Source organism: Argentina silus, assembly GCF_951799395.1.
Source record: "Argentina silus genome assembly, chromosome: 14".
Taxonomy (NCBI): Eukaryota; Metazoa; Chordata; class Actinopteri; order Argentiniformes; family Argentinidae; genus Argentina; species Argentina silus.
The window spans coordinates 5,357,336-5,375,850 of NC_139668.1; the positions used below are offsets into that span (position 1 = coordinate 5,357,336).

Sequence of the window (18,515 nt, forward strand, 5' to 3'; positions counted from 1 at the left end):
TTACATGGTGGTGAGGCAGTTTTAGGCATCCGCTTCGAGTGGTTAAGGTTCCTTTTCAGGGAAAGGCATGAGCAAACAAAAAAACTAAAAGCACTTTTGTCAAAGAAAAAACAAGTCAAGAAAAATTGGAGAGATTTCAAAGGGTTAACTACTCCAGGAAGAGCATACCCTGTGGGTGGAGAGGAGCAGCGTCACTTTGCTAAAGTGAAACTAAAGTGGACAAACATAACAAGATACGTTATTTTGATAACTTTCCGAAGAAATGTTCTTTTCAGAACTTTCCTGCTCGCTCTAACTGGTGAGTAAAGAGGTAACAGGTAACAAGTGAGGGTAAACCTTTATAAACGTAGTTTTTTTTATTATAGTATGATCCGACTTGATTAGATATATGTAATTTCCTACAGGTTGTAACATGGTAAAATTACAGTGCCCTCCATAAGTATTGGAAAGAGGAAGCACTGTGTCTTCTTTTAGCTCTGTACTCCGAACAGTTTGGATTTGAAATCAAACAATTACTCTGTGGTCGAGACTCTCACATTTAATTCACTGGGAGTTTTTGTCAGATTGGGTTCACCATTTAGAAAGTACAACCTTTTTTAAACATACTCCCCCTATTTCAGCACTCTGTCCAAATAAAGTACTCATGTTTAGTATTTCGTCGACAATCCTTTGCATGCAATAACTGCCTGAAGTCTGCGACCCATTGACCCAACCAGACGCTCTGTATATACTCTGGTGATGCTTTGCCAGGCCTGTGCTGCAGCCATCTTCAGTTGTTGAGGTTTATTTTTTCCCCTAAAATGTTATCATCAGGAAATTAAATGTATGTTCAATTGCATTTAAATCTGAAGATTGACTTTGCCAATAACTTTGACTTTGCCAATAATAAGTCAATAACTTTCCGCTTTTTGGGCTTGAAAACCTCCCTAGTTCCCTTGGTATTACGTTATGATGTTATTGTCTTACTGTATGATGAAGCAGACAAGATGTTTCTGTACACTTCAGAATATTCTGCTGCTGCTGTCAGCAGTAATATCATACATTAAGACAAGTTATCCAGTTGTTGTGGTAGCTATACATGCCTAAACCATAGCACCCCTCCACCATGTTTCACAGATGAGGTGGTATGCTGTAAATCTTGGGCAGATGCTGTAAAACTTTATTTTTTATTTTTTATATATATTTTTCAGCCTAATAAAGACTTCCCTGACATTCATTGACACCGCTTTGGTCTTTATGTTGACAGACAGTAATAGCAGACTCCAAAGACAAACACAAAGCCTAGAATCAATACTAGACATTGACCGCTCTCTGATGCCTGCTCAAATAATGTGATGGAACACACCAGACTAACCAGAAACCCTTGTCAAGTCAATTTTCCAATACTTTTGGTGCCCTGAAATAGGGGAACTATGTATAAAAAGGGTTGTAATTTCTAAATGGTGAAACCAATCTGAAAAAAGAGGAGATTTAATTAAAGCTGAGAATCTCTACTTTAACCTCATAGTAATTGTTTGGAACTGGTGGAGTACAGAGCTAAAAGAAGACAAAATGCTTCCTCTTTCCAATACTTATGGAGGGCACTGGATGGGTCTGGTCATACTCTGAGGAAGGCTATTGAGCCAAAACATTGAGGTGAATAAATGTCACAGCAATGAAAGAAGAGTGTGAGTTTCATTTTCAGTAAGTTTTGAAACTATGTGTTTCAAAACTTGTCAAATTAATGTAGATCATCTCATTAATCTACATGAACAACTCAAAAGCTGAAACTGTCAAGAGCTTAGTGATTTCAGGAAATGTATGACAATGTTATTCTTGGTTTCTGTCTAGCTCCAGTATGGCCACCTCCGAGAGTCTCCTGTCAGAGGAGCAGTTCCTGTGTTCCATCTGTCTGGATGTGTTCACTGAGCCTGTCACCATTCCTTGTGGACACAACTTCTGCATGGCCTGCATCAGAAAGTACTGGGATAGCAATGACCTGTGTCAGTGTCCAGTGTGTAAAAAAAACTTTGATAAGAGACCAGATCTCTTTGTCAATACATTTATTTCTGAGATGGTCGCTCAGTTCAGGAAGTCTGTTCAAGTGACATCTATAAGTAGCCCAGACCAAAGCCCTGTCAATCCCGGAGAAGTGGCCTGTGACGTCTGCACTGGGACCAAGCTCAAAGCCCTAAAGTCCTGCCTGGTGTGTCTGACCTCCTACTGTGAGACTCACCTGGAGCCTCATCAGAGAGTCACGGCATTAAAGAGACACAAGCTGATCGACCCCGTGGACAACCTGGAAGACAGGATGTGTAAGAAACACCAGAGACTTCCTGAGTTGTACTGCAGGACTGACCGGACCTGTGTCTGTGTCTTGTGTATACCAACAGACCACAAGACTCACGACACCGTCCCTATAGAGGAGGAGTACAGAGAGAAGATGGCGACGATGATGGCAGAAGTGCAGAAGACAATGCAGACACGACTCCAGAACGTTGAGGAGATCAAACGCTCAGTAGAACTCAGCGAGACAAATGCAGAGAAAGAGATAGCAGAGGGTGTGGAGGTCTTCACTGCTCTGGTGCGCTTCATCGAGAGAAGCCAGGCCGAGTTCGTTGAGGTGGTCGAGGAGAAGCGGAAAGCAGCAGAGAGGCAGGCTGAAATGCTCATTAAAGAGCTGGAGCAGGAAATCACTGAGCTGCAGAGGAGAAGCACGGAGCTGGAGCAGCTCTCACTCACTGAAGACCACCTCCACTTCCTCCAGAACCTCCCTTCCCAGCGCACCCCTCCACAGGCCAAGGACAGGTCTGAGATCAGTCTCCACAGCGATCTGAGTGTGTTGACTCTGAAGACAGCCGTGGAGGAGACACTGAATACGGAGATGGAGAAGCTGCCTGATGTCAAGCTGAAGAGGTTGCAGAAGTATGCTGTGGATGTGACTCTGGACCCTGATACGGCACATGATTGTCTCATCCTGTCTGAGGATGGGAAACAAGTGAGGATCGGCAACACACAACAGAATGTTCTTGACAATCCAAAGAGGTTTTGCGAGAGCGCTGATGTCTTGGCGATGGAGGGGTTCGCATCAGGGAGATTCTACTTTGAGGTACAGGTCAAGGGGAAAACCAAATGGGTTGTAGGAGTGGCCAAAGAGTCCGTTAGCAGGAAGGATAGCTGTGTACCGTCACCTCTGAAAGGATTCTGGACTATGTGGCTGGAAGCAAATAAATATGAAGCTCTCACAAAACGCCCAGTCCTCCTCTCCTTGAAACAGAAGCCCCAGAAGCTGGGAGTGTTTGTAGATTATGAAAAGGGTCTGGTGTCCTTTTATGATGGGGAAGCTAGGTCTCATATCTACTCTTTCACTGGCTGCTTCTTCACAGAGAAACTCTACCCTTACCTCTGTCTTCAATCAGATGATGGTGGTAAAAACCTTGCCCCTCTGATCATCTCTCCTGTCAATCACACAGGCTGAGTTTCTCCTTTTAAATTGACTGACTTAATTCAAAACACAAGACTTTGTTTGCATCTGTTACTGAATACATTTGTGCAAGGGACACTTTTCTCTTGATAAAGACCAATTCTATTATAGATGAAGGTGTACAGGACTGCAGGATTTTGTCCCAGCTCAGCACTAACACACCCGATTCAGCTAATCCAGGCTTTGAAGAACAGTTGATTATTTCAATCAGGTGTGATAGTAGCACTAGGCTGGAACTCGGGGTTTGTACTGGTTCCATTGGTTCCATTGTGTCAAAGTCAATAAGTATTTGAAATGATTTCAAACACTATTTGAATAATTGCACAATTTAATTATATGTCATTTTTAGGTGTGGTTTGATAAGACTGCCTGTGATTGGAGGATGATAGGATTGTATTTCACTATGATGAGGATGTAGATGTTGTTACTATACTATATACTATATATCAAATACTGACAATTGCTTCCAACATTCATATCCAGTCCAAAAAAATAAAGTCACCTGTCATGAGGCACCTGTCTGTCTGTCTGTCTGTCTGCCAGTCTGTCTGTCTGTCTGTCTGTCTGTCTGTCTGCCAGTCTGTCTATCCATCTGTCTGTTCACTGTTTCACATTTTATCTTTATGCCATGAATCTAGTCACTCAACACTCAACTAACACTTTCAAGAGTCCAAAAAGTTAAACTCCAAATGAACAGCAGTATTTGGATGGAAGGAGCATTTTAACACCACTTGAATAAGGTGAAACTTAAAGGGAGACAAATGCAGTATATTGTGTGTGGGAGCACACTTTCTCCAGCTCTTCAAATGTCTCTTCACAACTAAACAGGGTTTTCTATCTCTGTAAGTGTCTTTTGATAACACAAATAGAAATGACTAAAACAGAACCTAAATTCTTGCACACAGGTGAGTCATATACACAGGTGAGTAACCGGCATTTCTCTCTCTCTCCCTCCAACCTTTAGTTTACGCCACGAACCACATGAGTCATCGAATACTGCCCATTTCCCAAAAGCAATAGAACGGTAGAGATATGCCAACTGAGGTTAAAAAGAAAAAGCAGAGAAAGATGTTGTTTCTCTCTCACCCCCCTCCCCTCCTTTCTCTCTCTCTCTCTCTCTCTCTCTCTCTCTCTCTCTCTCTCTCTCTCTCTCTCTGTCAGGTTCAGGTTTTATAAGGCAGGCATTTGGTGTTACATGAACCATTTGCCTCTTTTTCTGTTCTTGTAAAACAGCTCTAAATGCCCCATAACCCCCTTCCCCTGGCGGCCTGGGGAGAGCAGGAAAGGGTTTGCACCAACATCACGGCATATCCATGACACTCACAAGCACACGTGGGCGTACACATACAGACACACACACACACACACACACACACACACACACACACAACTGGACTCAGGAAATGAAAGTGTGGTTAGAGAGCTAGGGGAAAGGAGAAATAGAAGAAGGAAAGAGAATATTGTAAAGAGACGAGAGAGGGAGAGTGAGACAAAGAGGGAGTGTGTGTGTGTGTGTGTGTGTGTGTGTGTGTGTATGGTGGGGAGGGAGAGTTATAAATAGTTTCATCTGGAGAACATTAGAGGTACAGCCTCTAAGTGAACAAGTCCGCTACCTGCAGCCACAGAAACCTCAGCTAAACCTCAGCCAAGCCCAGTGACACTGGATACAGAGACACATAGAGAGAGAGAGAGAGAGAGACAGAGAGAGACAGACAGATTGAGAGTGAGACAGACAGAGAGAGACAGACAGACAGACAGAGAGAGAGACAGACAGACAGAGAGAGAGGCAGAGAGAGAGAGACAGACAGACAGAGAGAGAGGCAGAGAGAGAGAGACAGACAGACAGAGAGAGAGACAGACAGAGAGAGAGATAGAAAGACAGGGGAGCGAGAGAAGGAGAGGGAGAGAGAGATGGAAATTGGAAAAGATATTTTGATTCATGTTCAATGTTCGACACCAGACATATGCTTTGTGTTTCAGAGTAAAGCCAAAGAGATTTCTTGTGATTGTGTGTCTCTGTCTGACATCTGATGACTAAGGGTTATTAGAGATGTAACACAGTTATTGACTCAGCCATTACGTGGGAAGGGTTTACACGATTCTAACTAGGAGGGAAAATAGAGTGTCTGAACTGTGTATTTACCTAAGGCCTAACTATTACAGGGTATGTGAACCCACTTCCTTAGCCCACACACACACACACACAAACACACACGCACGCACGCACACACAAAATTACACACACACATATACACACACATTCGCGCCCACACACATATACACACACACACAAACACACACACACACACACACAAACACACACTCCTGTTCTTCCATTGCCTTCTTTCAACCCTCTCCACCTTCACCAAAACCTTTCCTTCTGACTCTCAGCATGGCCCCCTCTCTCTGCACCCCATCTCCTCCCCGCCCCCCGCCCCTGCCTCACCCCCTGAATCAGAGTGGTACAGGAAGTGGCCCCCTACCCATGGCCTGCACACACACACACACACACACACACACACACACACACACACACACACACACACACACACACACACACACACACACACACACACACACACATTCTCTCTCCTGAAACCTGAGCCACAGGAAGTGGTCCTGCAGAGCATCATGTCAGCCCAGACAAATTATTCTTCAGTAAAAATACTCCTCTGTTTCTCCTCTCCTCTTTTTTCCTCCTCTCTTCATTTTCTTCTTGTATTTAACCTTTATCTGATACAGCCAGGCCATACCCTATGATTTTTTTTAAAAATAATAATAGTTTTGAAGCTAACATTTAAGTTTGGGTTAACTCTCTAAGATTGAGCTGCGTTTAAACACAGTTTAGGTTTTGCTTAGGTTGCACAGGTCGTGCAACTCCGGAACTCCGGCTTGTGGTATTCCCAACCACAGAGTTCCTAAACCCTGCTTTCATTCCTTTGGATATTCTTCAATCACTGGTTCCAGGATCAGGATGAAAAGCAGACCTGAAATGGATCCACTGATTGATCACTGATACTGAAAAACTCCACTTTACACAGTGAATGTTACATTGTTTGAGTAAAACACATAAATACACACACACAAACACACACACACACAAGGTTGACCTTGGAGGTAAACAGCTACGCTAACCGCCCCTCATTACCCACAATGCCCCGGGCAGACGGCCCAATGACACGCCCTGATGACCCCTGTTACCGTGGTGATTAAATATCGGCAGCACTCATCTGCAAACATTTAGGCAGTGTCACCCTACCAGCAGGGTGTGTGTGTGTGTGTGTGTGTGTGCATGTGTGTGCAAACCGGCACTCATCTGCAAACATTTAGGCAATGTCACCCCTCATCTACTCAGTGTCACTCAGCCTTCACATCCCCTGTACCCCCCGCCCCCCCCACCCACACACACAGGGACACACAAATACACACACACACACACACACACACACAACCCGCCTCCCCCACACCCCTATCACCCCTAATAGGACCCCTATGGCCCCCCGTCCTCCAAGGGTAGGCTCCCAACGAACAGACTACAGCACACGTTACAGCTATCATTATCATGATCAACAGATCAGTCATTATCAACTCACAATAAACATAACTCACCCTCACTGTAGTCTCAGTATCTAGTGAATCATGTGTGTCTCTATGGTCTCTATGGTACCTCTATGGTCGTTAGGGGCTCGTCAGCTGTCAAATACCTCCCTTTGACCTTTGAGTTGGAGGGAAGCTGTCCTGGCTGTTTAGCCCCAGGGGTTTGGAGTGTGGAGGTTGGGGGGAGGTTCGGGGAGGAGGGGGGGGGGGGGAGGGCGGGATGGGGGGGCAATCATCATATAGAGATAGTTATTTTCAGAATGGATCATTTGCATAGTCATTAGCCCTGACGGGATTTGAGTTGTTCTGTTATCAGTTATCATTCCCTCTGTGGTCCAACTGTTGCTCTGGGGACTCTTATAGAGCAGTGGGATGGCTGGAGAAACAGCGCCTCCCTGTGGTGCTTTATGGACACTGCAGGTTATTTTGCGCCATCGTTCACATTACCCCTAGTTGGACAGCGAAGTAGTGACAGCATCCTTTTTGCAAGTGATATTTGGTGGAAAAGGGAAGTATGTGTTTTGTCACTCTCTCTCTCTCTCTCTCTCTCTCTCTCTCTCTCTCTCTCTCTCTCTCTCTCTCTCTCTCTTCTCTCACACACACACACACACACACACACACAGACACTCTCTCACACAGACACACACACTCTCGCTCTCTCTCTCTCTTTTATCAAACACACACACACACACACACACACACACACACACACACACACAGACACTCTCTCTCTCTCTCACACACACACACACACACACACACATACGCACACACATATACACACACACTCTCTCTCTCTCTCTCTTTCTCTCTCTCTCACATATACACACATACACACACTCTCTCTCTCTCGCTCTCACATATACACACATACACACACTCTCTCTCTCTCTCTCACACACACACACACACACTCCCTCTCTCTCTCTCTCTCTCTCTCACACACACACACACACAGCCTCTCTAGTCTGCCTACTGAGATGACTCCAGGACACTCAGTCTCTCCAGGCAGCTACTATGTGTTATGTGAAACCAAAAAAAGACTATCTTCTCATCCCTTTCAGCCTGCCGGTTCCAGCCTGCCGGTTCCAGCCTTCCCTTGTTAGAGACAGCATACCATCCCACCCCACCTCCATGTCTTTTTATACACATTTTAGAGAATGCATAACCAACAGTATGCCTCATACCGTCTATTTCATAAGTTAGTCGTGCAGTAATCGGCTCTGTGCTGTTAACATACTGTTAATCGGATCCCAGAATCTAGTCTTGCAGCAGCTACAACATCCGGGTTAAGTCCTCCAAACTTGTCATTTACTTTCTACAGAATGTAAAAAAAACTAAAACATGTTTGCACCTTTTGCAAATATAAGTCACATTACCTTCCTCTAACAACCCTCACAGTCATAAAGCAGAGGAGCAAAGTTTGTCAAGTCTTGTGATGTCGTGTGTGTGTGTGTGTGTGTGTGTGTGTGTGTGTGTGTGTGTGTGTGTGTGTATGTGACCTTCTCTCTTGAGTGACTCATTCTCGCGCTGTCTGCTATGAAGGAAACACTCTGCGACAGACCTCTTAGCTTATACCCTCTGCTATCAGGGTAGACACACACACACACACACACACACACACACACACACACACACACACACACACACACACACACACACACTCTGGATGATTGGGATATCCCCTACCTGGGCAGTGATACCATGGGTAACCTGGTGACTAGGCCCCACCATGTCGGAGCAGCCAGTGAAGCCTGGGAGTATATTAACATCCACCCCTGTCTGATGTGTGACCCAGCTGGGTCCCTGCCAACCTGGAGAGAGGTACAGTACCATGACCTGGACATGTGACCATGTCCGACATTAAGCAGGATCTCTCTCTCGCTAGCTCGCTCTCTCTCTCTCTCTCTCTCTCTCTCTCTCTCTCTTCAATTAAATTAAATGAGATTTATTGGCACGATAAGACATTATCTGACATTGCCAAAACAAACATATAAGGACTTATTTACATTCTGACAGAACAGAACATAAATGATGATGAATACAAAATAATAATACATTACTGCAATGACAGGAGTAGCAAGGTACATATATTTGTGGGTATCTAGATTTTTTGTGATCCAAATTCCTTGTTGTTGTTTATAATTTGGGGAAAGAATGTTGCTCTTGTAACTGCATATAGTTGCAGTGTAGGATGAAGTGTAGCTCTCTCTCTCATTCTCTCTCTCTCTCTCTCTCTCTACACAGCAGGGGGTGTGAGGTAGTCTTTAGCTTATGTCTGAAGCAGGTGCCAGCGGGTCAGTGAATAATGCTTGAGACACTGGTTAACCATATGACCTAAACCTCCACAAGGGGCAACAATGTCAACATCCTGCAGGGAAGCTTAAAGAACCAGGAAACCAATCCAATGCATTCAATGTCATGCAATGCACTTAAGTAAAGCTCCTACCAGCTGTTTGTAACATTCTAATGCCATCGGCCATTGTCCAGAGTGAGTTACACAGTAGTTATGATGCACCACCAGTTGCTCATGAATGATGTAGTCATCTCAATCAGTTAATTCAGATTGTACTCTGTATTGCATTATGTTTTTTCAACTCAATTTGCATGGACAGCGTTGACATCGAGATACGTCTCAGATTGTGTACAACGTCGGGTTTAATTCTCCAAACGCTGTAGTCAACTGCAACCGAAGCACCCACTACAGAGGGTGCAAACCATAGTCAAGAGCGTGTAAATAAAAAATAAAAATAAAAACGTGCACGGCGATACAATCGTTCCACAAATCTCCTCTTATTTGGAGTTTGTCACGATGGATTTGGGTCAGTCGTGATTGCCGGAGTTGTAGCTCGAATGTTTATGGAATTAAACAACACAGACAGTCACGGGTGTGTTGCCTGCGTCACGGCCCGTTGAGCCAATCGGAGGGCGACGTGGAGGAAAGGGGTGCCCGAGACGTCAACCTCGCAACATGGCGACTCTCCGAGGAGAGTACGGAGGCTGGAGCTCCAACCGTGTTTAAACCCCAAAATAGACACCTATTCGCATGGTACAATGTGGTGGGGTTAGCCTCACTCACCGCAGCCCACAGCCTTTGAAACGATGTTTGCAGAGGTAAGTTGATCATCGGCGCTTTTAAGAGGCGCGTCCACTAGTTTGTGTGTGTGTGTGTGTGTGTGTTTTTTTTTGTTTTTTTTTATACCGTCGGGCAGTGACAGTTCGGTGACAGCTAGCCACACGGCTAGCTAGGGTTAGCATCGGACACAGGTAAACAGAGAGGACGGCGGCCAACAGACAAGGGCTTTCTGTTGGGAACGCACACAAAAAAAAGGAAAAGGAAAAGCATCTGCTAAGTGCCAGTCAGTCGCGGATTACACGGCTAATACGATGAGCTCAGGATATCCTAAATGTCAACACCCGGGCTTGAATTAGCTCGCTCGGTTAGGTGGTATAAGCAACGTTATGCGGTTAGGTTATGTATCGGGGAATAATAGCCGTAAAGCAACGAATTCAGGTGAGATGGGGCGCGTCCGAACACCAGTTAGCTTGCAAGGGGATGGGGGTGTAAAGCGATGTATGTTAGGTGTGTGTGTGTGCGTGTGAGGGAGGGAGGGAGGGAGGGAGGGGGGGGGCGCCGGAATGAATTACTTAGCCGGGTTATTATCTTTCGATGTCAGTTGTTGCCCTACTAATACCCACTGGTAGCAGTTCAGTGCAGCTTGCTAGCTCACATAGCCAGCGATACTACTGGTAGCAAAGCGCAATATGCAATGTTTTGTCAGATGATTCTGGTACGATTTGGTTCAGCGACCCCCCTGTGTCCTGTGTCTAAACGGTTTGTTGTCATTTCATCCGCTCATTGCTCAAGTTTTTGGCAGTCGATGCGAGTGTGGTGGAGTGGAAGCCCCTCCATGATTGAGCAAAGTCACTTGTTGTTCCCATCTGGAACAGTCAGTCAGACTGACAGGAGCAGCTAGTCATGATTCTGTCGAGTTATAGCAATCTGATGTCATAAACGTCCTGTTCAGATGAAAAGATAGTCGGGATGGGTCTAACCATTTCTGATATTCAAGGTATTTGAGTGTCCCGAGGACGAGTGTTCCAGCCAACTAAGATCCACTTTGAAGTGATTTTTTTTTTTACCACAACTGGTTTGACAACGTTCTTGCCTCTGGTTTGAGTTGTGAATGTTCTTTTCATAAGAGGTGGTTGAGGTTGCAGAGTATCCATATCCATTATGGGTATGTGTCTTTTGCGGAGACGTCTTATCTCCGGTGTGAGAGTGTGGTTCTGTCAGTTGATCTGCTCAACCGGTGCCTGTGTGAAGGGTATTCTCACCCAGTGTTTCCCTCAGAGTTGCTCTCGGGGTACATTGGCCCGTAAATCAGCCTCCGGAGTTGCTGTGAACAACATACTGTACATTTTCTATTTGAGTTATACATGAGCCGCAACCTGTTTCAGTGGGAGGTGAAACACAGTTGTCACCAGTGTAAAATGACCCTGTTACCCGGTCGAATCTAGCTCGTCTCTTCTTCAACCGGCGAGGAAAGGTTTTTTGCCTCAGAAGGATTTAGTCGGTTCTACATCCATTGACCTTTTGACCTTCTATCTAGGCCTGTATCACAGAGGAGGAGGTGTCCAAGTCACTCTCCGATGTCGCCACTCTGGTGTGTAACGCGTCTATCTATATCTGTGTGGTCGTCCAACGTATGTGTAGGCTCCGCCCGCCTTGGCCCCCCTCGTCTCCTGGTGACGGTGTGTGTTATGAAGCGATGAGACTGTATGAAGCTGGGATGGATATCGGTGTTGTGTTACAGTTACACCGTACAGAGCAGAGCTCACTTTCACCATCGCCATTTGGCGTGAGCGTCTGAGAGACTTGGACCAGAAGAACTGACACCGCCACCGTGGCCACACTCCAATTGGCTCCTGCCACCCCCCCCCCCCCCCGTGACTCCTCTTACTGTAGTTCCATGCTGTCAGGGAGCATTTTCCTCTCCCAGTCAACTTTCTTAGCAGAAATATATGGTTGTTGTTGTTGTTGTTAATGATGATGAACAGAATAGGCCAGCTGAAGTGAGAAGGGTGCTTTTGGGTTGGTGTCGGCCTACTAGACTAACAAACTACACACACACACACACACACACACACACACACACAGACTGGTTGCTGTATTCCATTGCTCCTCTGAGGTAAATCTCATTAGGGTCTTAATCAAAGCTTAGGGACAGTGTGAGGCCAAGGATGGCGCCACTCATTACAGCAGCTTGTCAAACACAGCACACTGATGATGAAATGGCTGCTGTAGGGGGGAGAGGGTCAGAGAGGAGTAGATGGAGAGAGGAGGAGAGGAGAGGAGAAGATGGAGGAGAGAGGAGTAGGGGAGAGTAGAGTAGAGTAGATGGAGAGGAGAGCAGGATGACTTCTCAGTAGAGAAAGAGACACCCTCTGAACGCAGTGTAGGACACTGTGGTGAGTGGCCCAGTTCCATTTTGGCCTCTGGCTCCTTCTCCTCTAGCTACTAGATGTCGTGTTTACAGACCTATCGTAACTGGATTGTCTGAGGTTTTCCACACCGCAAGAGGTCCCCTAATGTCTAGCCTGTAGGCCTAGCTTATTAATTCCACCCCATCTATTGTATAGGCCTAGATCTCTCTTCATAGTCTGTGCTTAAGAAGAAGAATGCATTAGAACCCCCTCCTCCTCCTCCTCCTGTCCTCTCTCCTCCTGCTTTCTCCCAGGCTTAAAGCATCTCTCAGGAGGGGAGCTTTAATGGGTTGGCTTAACCCCTTCGTTTCGCTGACCAGGGTCAGAGTTAACCCCCTGCTGCCCATGGTCACACATAAGCCGTGCCTGTGCTCCTTATGCACAGATCTAGGATCAGCTTAGGCCCCCCCCCCCCCACACACACACACACACGGACACACACACACTCTCCTCCAATCCTAGCCCTGTACTTATCTGTGCCCAGGCTCCACGGTGACACGTGAGCACTGGCGCTGTGATAACCCTGGGTCGCTGATATATGTGTGTGTGTGTGTGTGTGTGTCTGAAGTCAAGGACGTCAGCTCGCTGCTACACACCTCACGAATGCAGAAAAGGCCTGCTTGTCCCCGTCAAGCGTTTAAGCCCTTGGGGCCGGTTTCACTGACAAGGCTTCAGCTTAGTCCTGGACTCATTCACAGTTTCAGTGGCAAATTGCCACCGAGGATGCTTTTTAGTCTAGGACTAGGCTGAGGCCTTGTCTGTGCAACCGGCCCTTGGAGTATGTACAGTTGTAAAACCCCCCAAACGTGTGTGTGTGTGTGTGTGTCTAAGCGCATAGGGAAATAACAGAGAGCGTAAAGGCAGATTTTACAGTGTCTGAGCACTGAGCAGGCAGTGACTGGGCCGTTGTTTGAGTGTGTGAGGAAGGATGCTTTTAGAGGTGGTACGTGTGTGAAGGGCAGAATGGGAAAAAAGAGAGAGGGAGAGTAGGACTTCTTCTTTTCAAGCCCTAGCATAGTCACTGATTAGAAACCACTGCTGCTTAGGGTTTATGTTTAAGTTCAGTAGGCGTAGATCTCTGCTGGTTATTGGAGCTGTGTGTGTGTGTGTGTGTGTGCGTGTATGCGTGCTTGTAAGAGAGAGACGTGTGCATGCATGCATGCGTTAATGCGTGTTTGAGCGTACTCAAATGTGTGTGTGTGTGTGTGACGACTGTGTGTGTCTGCATGCCTGTATGTGGGTGCACGCAAAAATGTGTGTATGTACTATATAGTCTGTACATAAAATAAAGTTATGTAAAGGACAGTCCTGCTGAAGCTGGCGGTGATCATTAGAACAGCTGGTGTGTGTTAATGCCCTCCTGTAAGCTGTCATAAAGACGCTCTGCGTGTGTGTGTGTGTGTGTGCGCGTGTGTCAGACTGTCAGTTATCCCCTATAGGGCCAGTGGAGAGCCTCTACGGCCGATACACCATTGGAAGTGTCAGCGCTGACACACACACACACACACACACACACACACACACACACACACACACACAGTCTGATGTCATAGGCCAAGCGCTTCCATCTAACCTCAAAGTATTTCATCTAACCTCTAAGTTAAGTACACTCTACCAATCCACAGCATTTCGAGTATCTGTACAGTAAGTGTGTTGGGGGGGGGGGGGACAAATCTCTCCAATGACATTTGACCCCCCTCCTTAGCTCTGTTGTGTGTGTGTGTGTGTGTGTGTGTGTGTGTGTGTGTGTGTGTGTGTGTGTGTGTGTGTGTGTGTGTGTGTGTGTGTGTGTGTGTGTGTGTGTGTGTGTGTGTGTGTGTGTGTGTGTGTGTGTGTGTGGAATGAATCTGGCTCACGGCTTAGAGAATAGGAGCTGGCTAGCAGCAGTCAGTTGTGATGTGAAAGGCATCCAGGAGATGGGAGGGAGCCAACACCGTTTTTAAATCAAGTGTCAGGACATACTGTAAGCCTACAGAGATTGTATTGTGTGTGTGTGCGTGCGTGCGTGTGACATGGTTGACACGGTTGCCTGTCGCCTCGCCCAGGTTTGTTATGATAAACAGTTAAGAGAGGATGGAGGTTCACGGTAGTAACATCCAACAGGGCCAACGGTTCGAGAATGCCTCCTTATCTGTTCCGAAGAGTGTATTTATACACGCAAACTTGGCAGCCACCGAGTTCTAGGAACGTAAAGATGTAGAAACGTGGACAGTTGTCTTAGCTTAGCCTGCTCCTTCACCACCGCTGACAGATGAGAGCCTCGCTAGCCTGGTTTCGGAGGCTGCTGCCCCCAATGCTGTGAGGCTAGTCGACATGTCTGGAATGTTTTATTTGAGTGTCATCTGTGTATAGTGGTGCAAGTTAATGCAAGCACATGGGACCAGCATAACAAATAGTGTGTGTGTGTGTGTGTGTGTGCGGGTGTTATGGCTGTGTGTGTGTGTGTGTGTGCGTGTGCGTGTGCGCGTTATGGCTGTGTGCGGGCGTGCTGGCTGTGTGTGTTTTTGTTTGTTTGTGTGTGTGTGTGTGTGTGTGTGTGTGTGTGTGTGTGTGTGCGCGTTGGTTCAGGCTTTGTTTTGCTCCCACAGTAACACCCAGCTGTGACTAGGCTGTTCTTCCTCCCCACACCACCGTGTCAGGCCCATTGTCTCAGCGGCCTGTTGTGAAAGAGGAGCAGCGAGTTTCGACACATTCTAGATCCTCTGCTCAGGGCTCCCACGCTGTGAGTCACGCTCCGGTGTCTGTCTCTCTCTTCTGGCCGCCGGCCCGCCAGCCCGCTAGGCCGCTAGCCCGCGCTCAACTGGTTCTGGTTCAACCGTCTATGGCCTCACGTAACTTAGCGTTAGCGTAGCCTATGGTATGTGGTGTGTCTGTCTTCAAGATCGCGGGACGGTATGTGTCGTTTCCTCGTTTGTTCGGATGTCTTGTCTGTCTGTCTGGTCTGTCTTGTCTGGTCTGTCGCTGGCTCCGTCGTCTGCGTCAGCGTGTGGAATGTGTTTGGTTTTTGTTTTTGTTTGTTTATTTTTGTGTTTTTTGGGGGATTTTTTTTTGGCGACGTGGTTAATTTTAGAAACAGATTCCTAGCAGTGGTGAGAGTAGAGTAGAGCATTGTGATGCTCAGAGAGTGTTGTGGTGTGTGTGTGTGTGTGTGTGTGTGTGTGTGTGTGTGTCGGGGGGGGGGGTTGGAGTTCTGTTCTCCCCATGTGACGTTGTGTAGAATGGGTGGCCTAGTTTCCACCCTAGGCTGCACCTGGAGAGGCTCTGTGTCCCTAGAGGACAGCACTGCAGCTTCTGACACACACACACACTCATACATGCGCACACACACACACACACGTAAGCACATGCATGCACAGGCACACACACACACACACACACACACACACGCACACGCACGCACCTACGCACCTGTTCAGTACCTGTCCTGGCAACTCACCAGGTAGGTTAAGCCTCACCTCTCAACCGCAAGAATGGGAACAGTCTGTGGGAGGCGATTGATTGGTCGGGAGGTAAAGCCAGCAGAGGCGAGGCGTCGATGGTGTAAACCCACGCCAAGTCTGACGCGGCCGTCCACCAGACCTTCCCAGCATCGGAAGCGACGGAAGCGTCTGGGTCTGGGAACGCGATTAGTCCATTTAAGAACCCTCAAACCCCCCCCCCCCCCTCCCTCCCTCCCTCCCCCCCCAAGGCCGGCTTTAGCTGTCAGCCTGGATGTCTCTCCAGAGGAGGAACCCTGTAATGTAGGCTAATGACTAAGGGCTAATGTAACCCTGTTAGCCCAGCCTGGATGTGTGTCAGCGTCGAGGCTGGGTGATGCAGCTCAGGCCGAGGCCGGCGGGGGTAGAAATCGGAGGACGGGGCTCGTCGTAATTGCACGGGACGGAATGAGGGAACGGTATCCAACGCAACGTGGCTCTGGCTCTGGTACCGGCCCTCATTCCGTTCCCGTGCATTGCGATGAGCCCCGTCCTCCGATTTCTACTTCGGCCGGCCTCCGCTGACGCGGCTAGTGAGAAGGATAGGGCCTAACAGAGTTAGCTGTTGGCCTGCGTGTGTGACAGCAGTGTTGACTGGGGATGGGTTATGTAGGCTATTGAGAGAGCTCGCGTAATAGAGGAGCGGGTTACTGGTAATACGTAGCGAGATAGCCAGTGTTAGCCTGGTTGTGAGTAGTCTAGGCCCTCGGCCCTATGTAGTGAAACGCAGAGCTAGCATTAGCATGGTAGCCTGGTTGTGAGTGATTTAGGCCCCTGTATAGTGAAACCCAGAGCTAGCATTAGCTTGTTAGCCTGTTTGTGTGTATTTTAGGCCCCTATATAGTGAAACCCAGAACCAGCATTAGCTCGTTAGCCTGGTTGTGAGTGATTTAGGCCCTAGGGGACATGGTAAAACCCAGAGTTAGCAGAAGCCTGGTGGTGAGATTGGGTCAAAGTGCAACAAGGTCAGCAGTTAGATAGTGTCTGTTTCCTGCACTGACAATAACAGGAAACCTGACGATGACACACACACACACACACACACACACACACACACACACACACAGAGAGCCTTTTTCTTCCCTCCTGCCCACATAAATCTGTTTTTATAGGTGACTACTCCCTTCTTTTTTCGGGAGATAGTTCAGGTGATCATCCCTTTGTTCCGGTCAGAGTGACCTCATCAGAGAAGGACAGTGATCACGAGTCATGCTACCGTTACTTTCTCGAATTGACCCATCTTGAGGCAACAACTCCCGTTGTACAGCCAGCTACGCTGATCGGGATGCCCCCCTCTGAATGATTTATGGGTTAGCCAATCGGGAGCAGCCATCGAATGTTGAAACCGAATATTGTTGTTGTTGTTGTTGTTGTTGTTGTTGTTGTTGTTGTTGTTTAAAAGGGATTCGATGGGAGGGGAAAAACTCCCAAAAAACAAAACACTAGCCAGGCGCTGTGGGTACTGTGGAATGTACCGCGGGTCTGGTGAACAGGCTGGTTCTGATGGGTGTAAATGAGGACTGGGTCAGTGTGTGTACTGTGTAGTGCTGTGTGTGTGTGTACTGTGTAGTGCTGTGTGTGTGTACTGTGTGTGTGTACTGTGTGTGTGTACTGTGTAGTACTGTGTGTGTGTGTAGTGTAGTACTGTGTGTGTAGTACTGTGTGTGTGTGTGTGTGTGTGTGTGTGTGTGTAGTAAAGCTGAATTTTGCAGCTGTACTCTGTTATGATTAGTATGGAATGTTAATTCAGCACATGGGTGTTGAGTTGTTGTTAATGTTGACTCTTTTTGTGTGTGCGTGTGTGTGTGTGTGTGTGTGTGTGTGTGTGTGTGTGTGTGTTCCAGGCCAGTCTGTCCGTCTGGGGATGGGGGGGTCTCGGAGTGGTGCTCTTCCTCATCACGTTCGGACCCTTTGCTATATTCTACCTGGCCTTCTATATCTTCTGCTTCGTTGGAGGGTGAGTCAGACACAGAGGAGGCTGGCGGAGGTAGAAATCGGAGGACGGGGCTCATTGTAATGCACGGAACGAGGAGCGAGGAATGAGGAATTTACAATGAGCTCCGTCCCTCCGATTTTGACCTCCGCCGAACTCTCCTGTTAGACTATGTGAGTCATCCGCCCCCCTGGATGAATGTGTCCTTGGTGCTCTGTTATGTGACGATGATTAATGCTAAATGGTAAATGGCCAATATCCCTGTTTTCAATATGCTTTATATTGATAGATTCACACCATCACATTGATTCTGATGGATTGAAGTCATGCTTGCTTCTGGATGTCTGTTGAAAGTGTATATGGTTTTTGCCTTCTCCTCCTCTCCTCTCCTCCTCTCCTTCTCTCTCCTCCTCTCCTCCTCTCTTCTCCCCTCTCCTCTCCTCTCTCTTCCTCTCCTTCTCTCTTCTCCTCTCTTCTTCTCTCCTCGTTTCTCCTCTCCTCTTCTCTTTTCTCCTCTCCTTCACTCCTCTCCTCCTCTTCTCTCTTCTCCTCTCCTCTT

The 18,515-nt window shown here is 47.3% G+C and overlaps 2 protein-coding genes across 6 annotated transcripts in view; both read left to right on the forward strand.

The window, feature by feature from the left end:
* Window positions 1-224: 224 nt before the first annotated feature.
* Window positions 225-3,969, forward strand: LOC310815444 (E3 ubiquitin-protein ligase TRIM39-like). The gene is made up of 2 exons (XM_083685214.1): window positions 225-298; window positions 1,831-3,969. The coding sequence occupies exon 2, from the start codon at window positions 1,838-1,840 to the stop codon at window positions 3,455-3,457; it is 1,620 nt and encodes a 539-aa protein (XP_083541340.1). The 5' UTR covers window positions 225-298; window positions 1,831-1,837; the 3' UTR covers window positions 3,458-3,969.
* Window positions 3,970-10,076: 6,107 nt separating this feature from the next.
* The window catches only part of snx13 (sorting nexin 13), a 28,101-nt gene continuing 19,662 nt past the window's right edge, over window positions 10,077-18,515 (forward strand). For 4 of the 5 annotated variants that reach the window (XM_083685244.1, XM_083685245.1, XM_083685247.1 and 1 more), the window contains exons 1-2: window positions 10,393-10,574; window positions 17,868-17,980. In XM_083685244.1, the coding sequence (XP_083541370.1) occupies window positions 10,536-10,574; window positions 17,868-17,980 (152 nt within the window). In that variant the 5' untranslated portion in view covers window positions 10,393-10,535. Of the gene's footprint in view, window positions 10,175-10,392; window positions 10,575-17,867; window positions 17,981-18,515 lie in introns of those variants that run through there. The other variant, XM_083685246.1, reaches the window with a different exon arrangement.

Excerpts from the sequence above, each read along its gene's own strand:
- LOC310815444 (XM_083685214.1), top strand. The coding sequence starts at position 1,838 with ATGGCCACCTCCGAGAGTCTCCTGTCAGAGGAGCAGTTCCTGTGTTCC.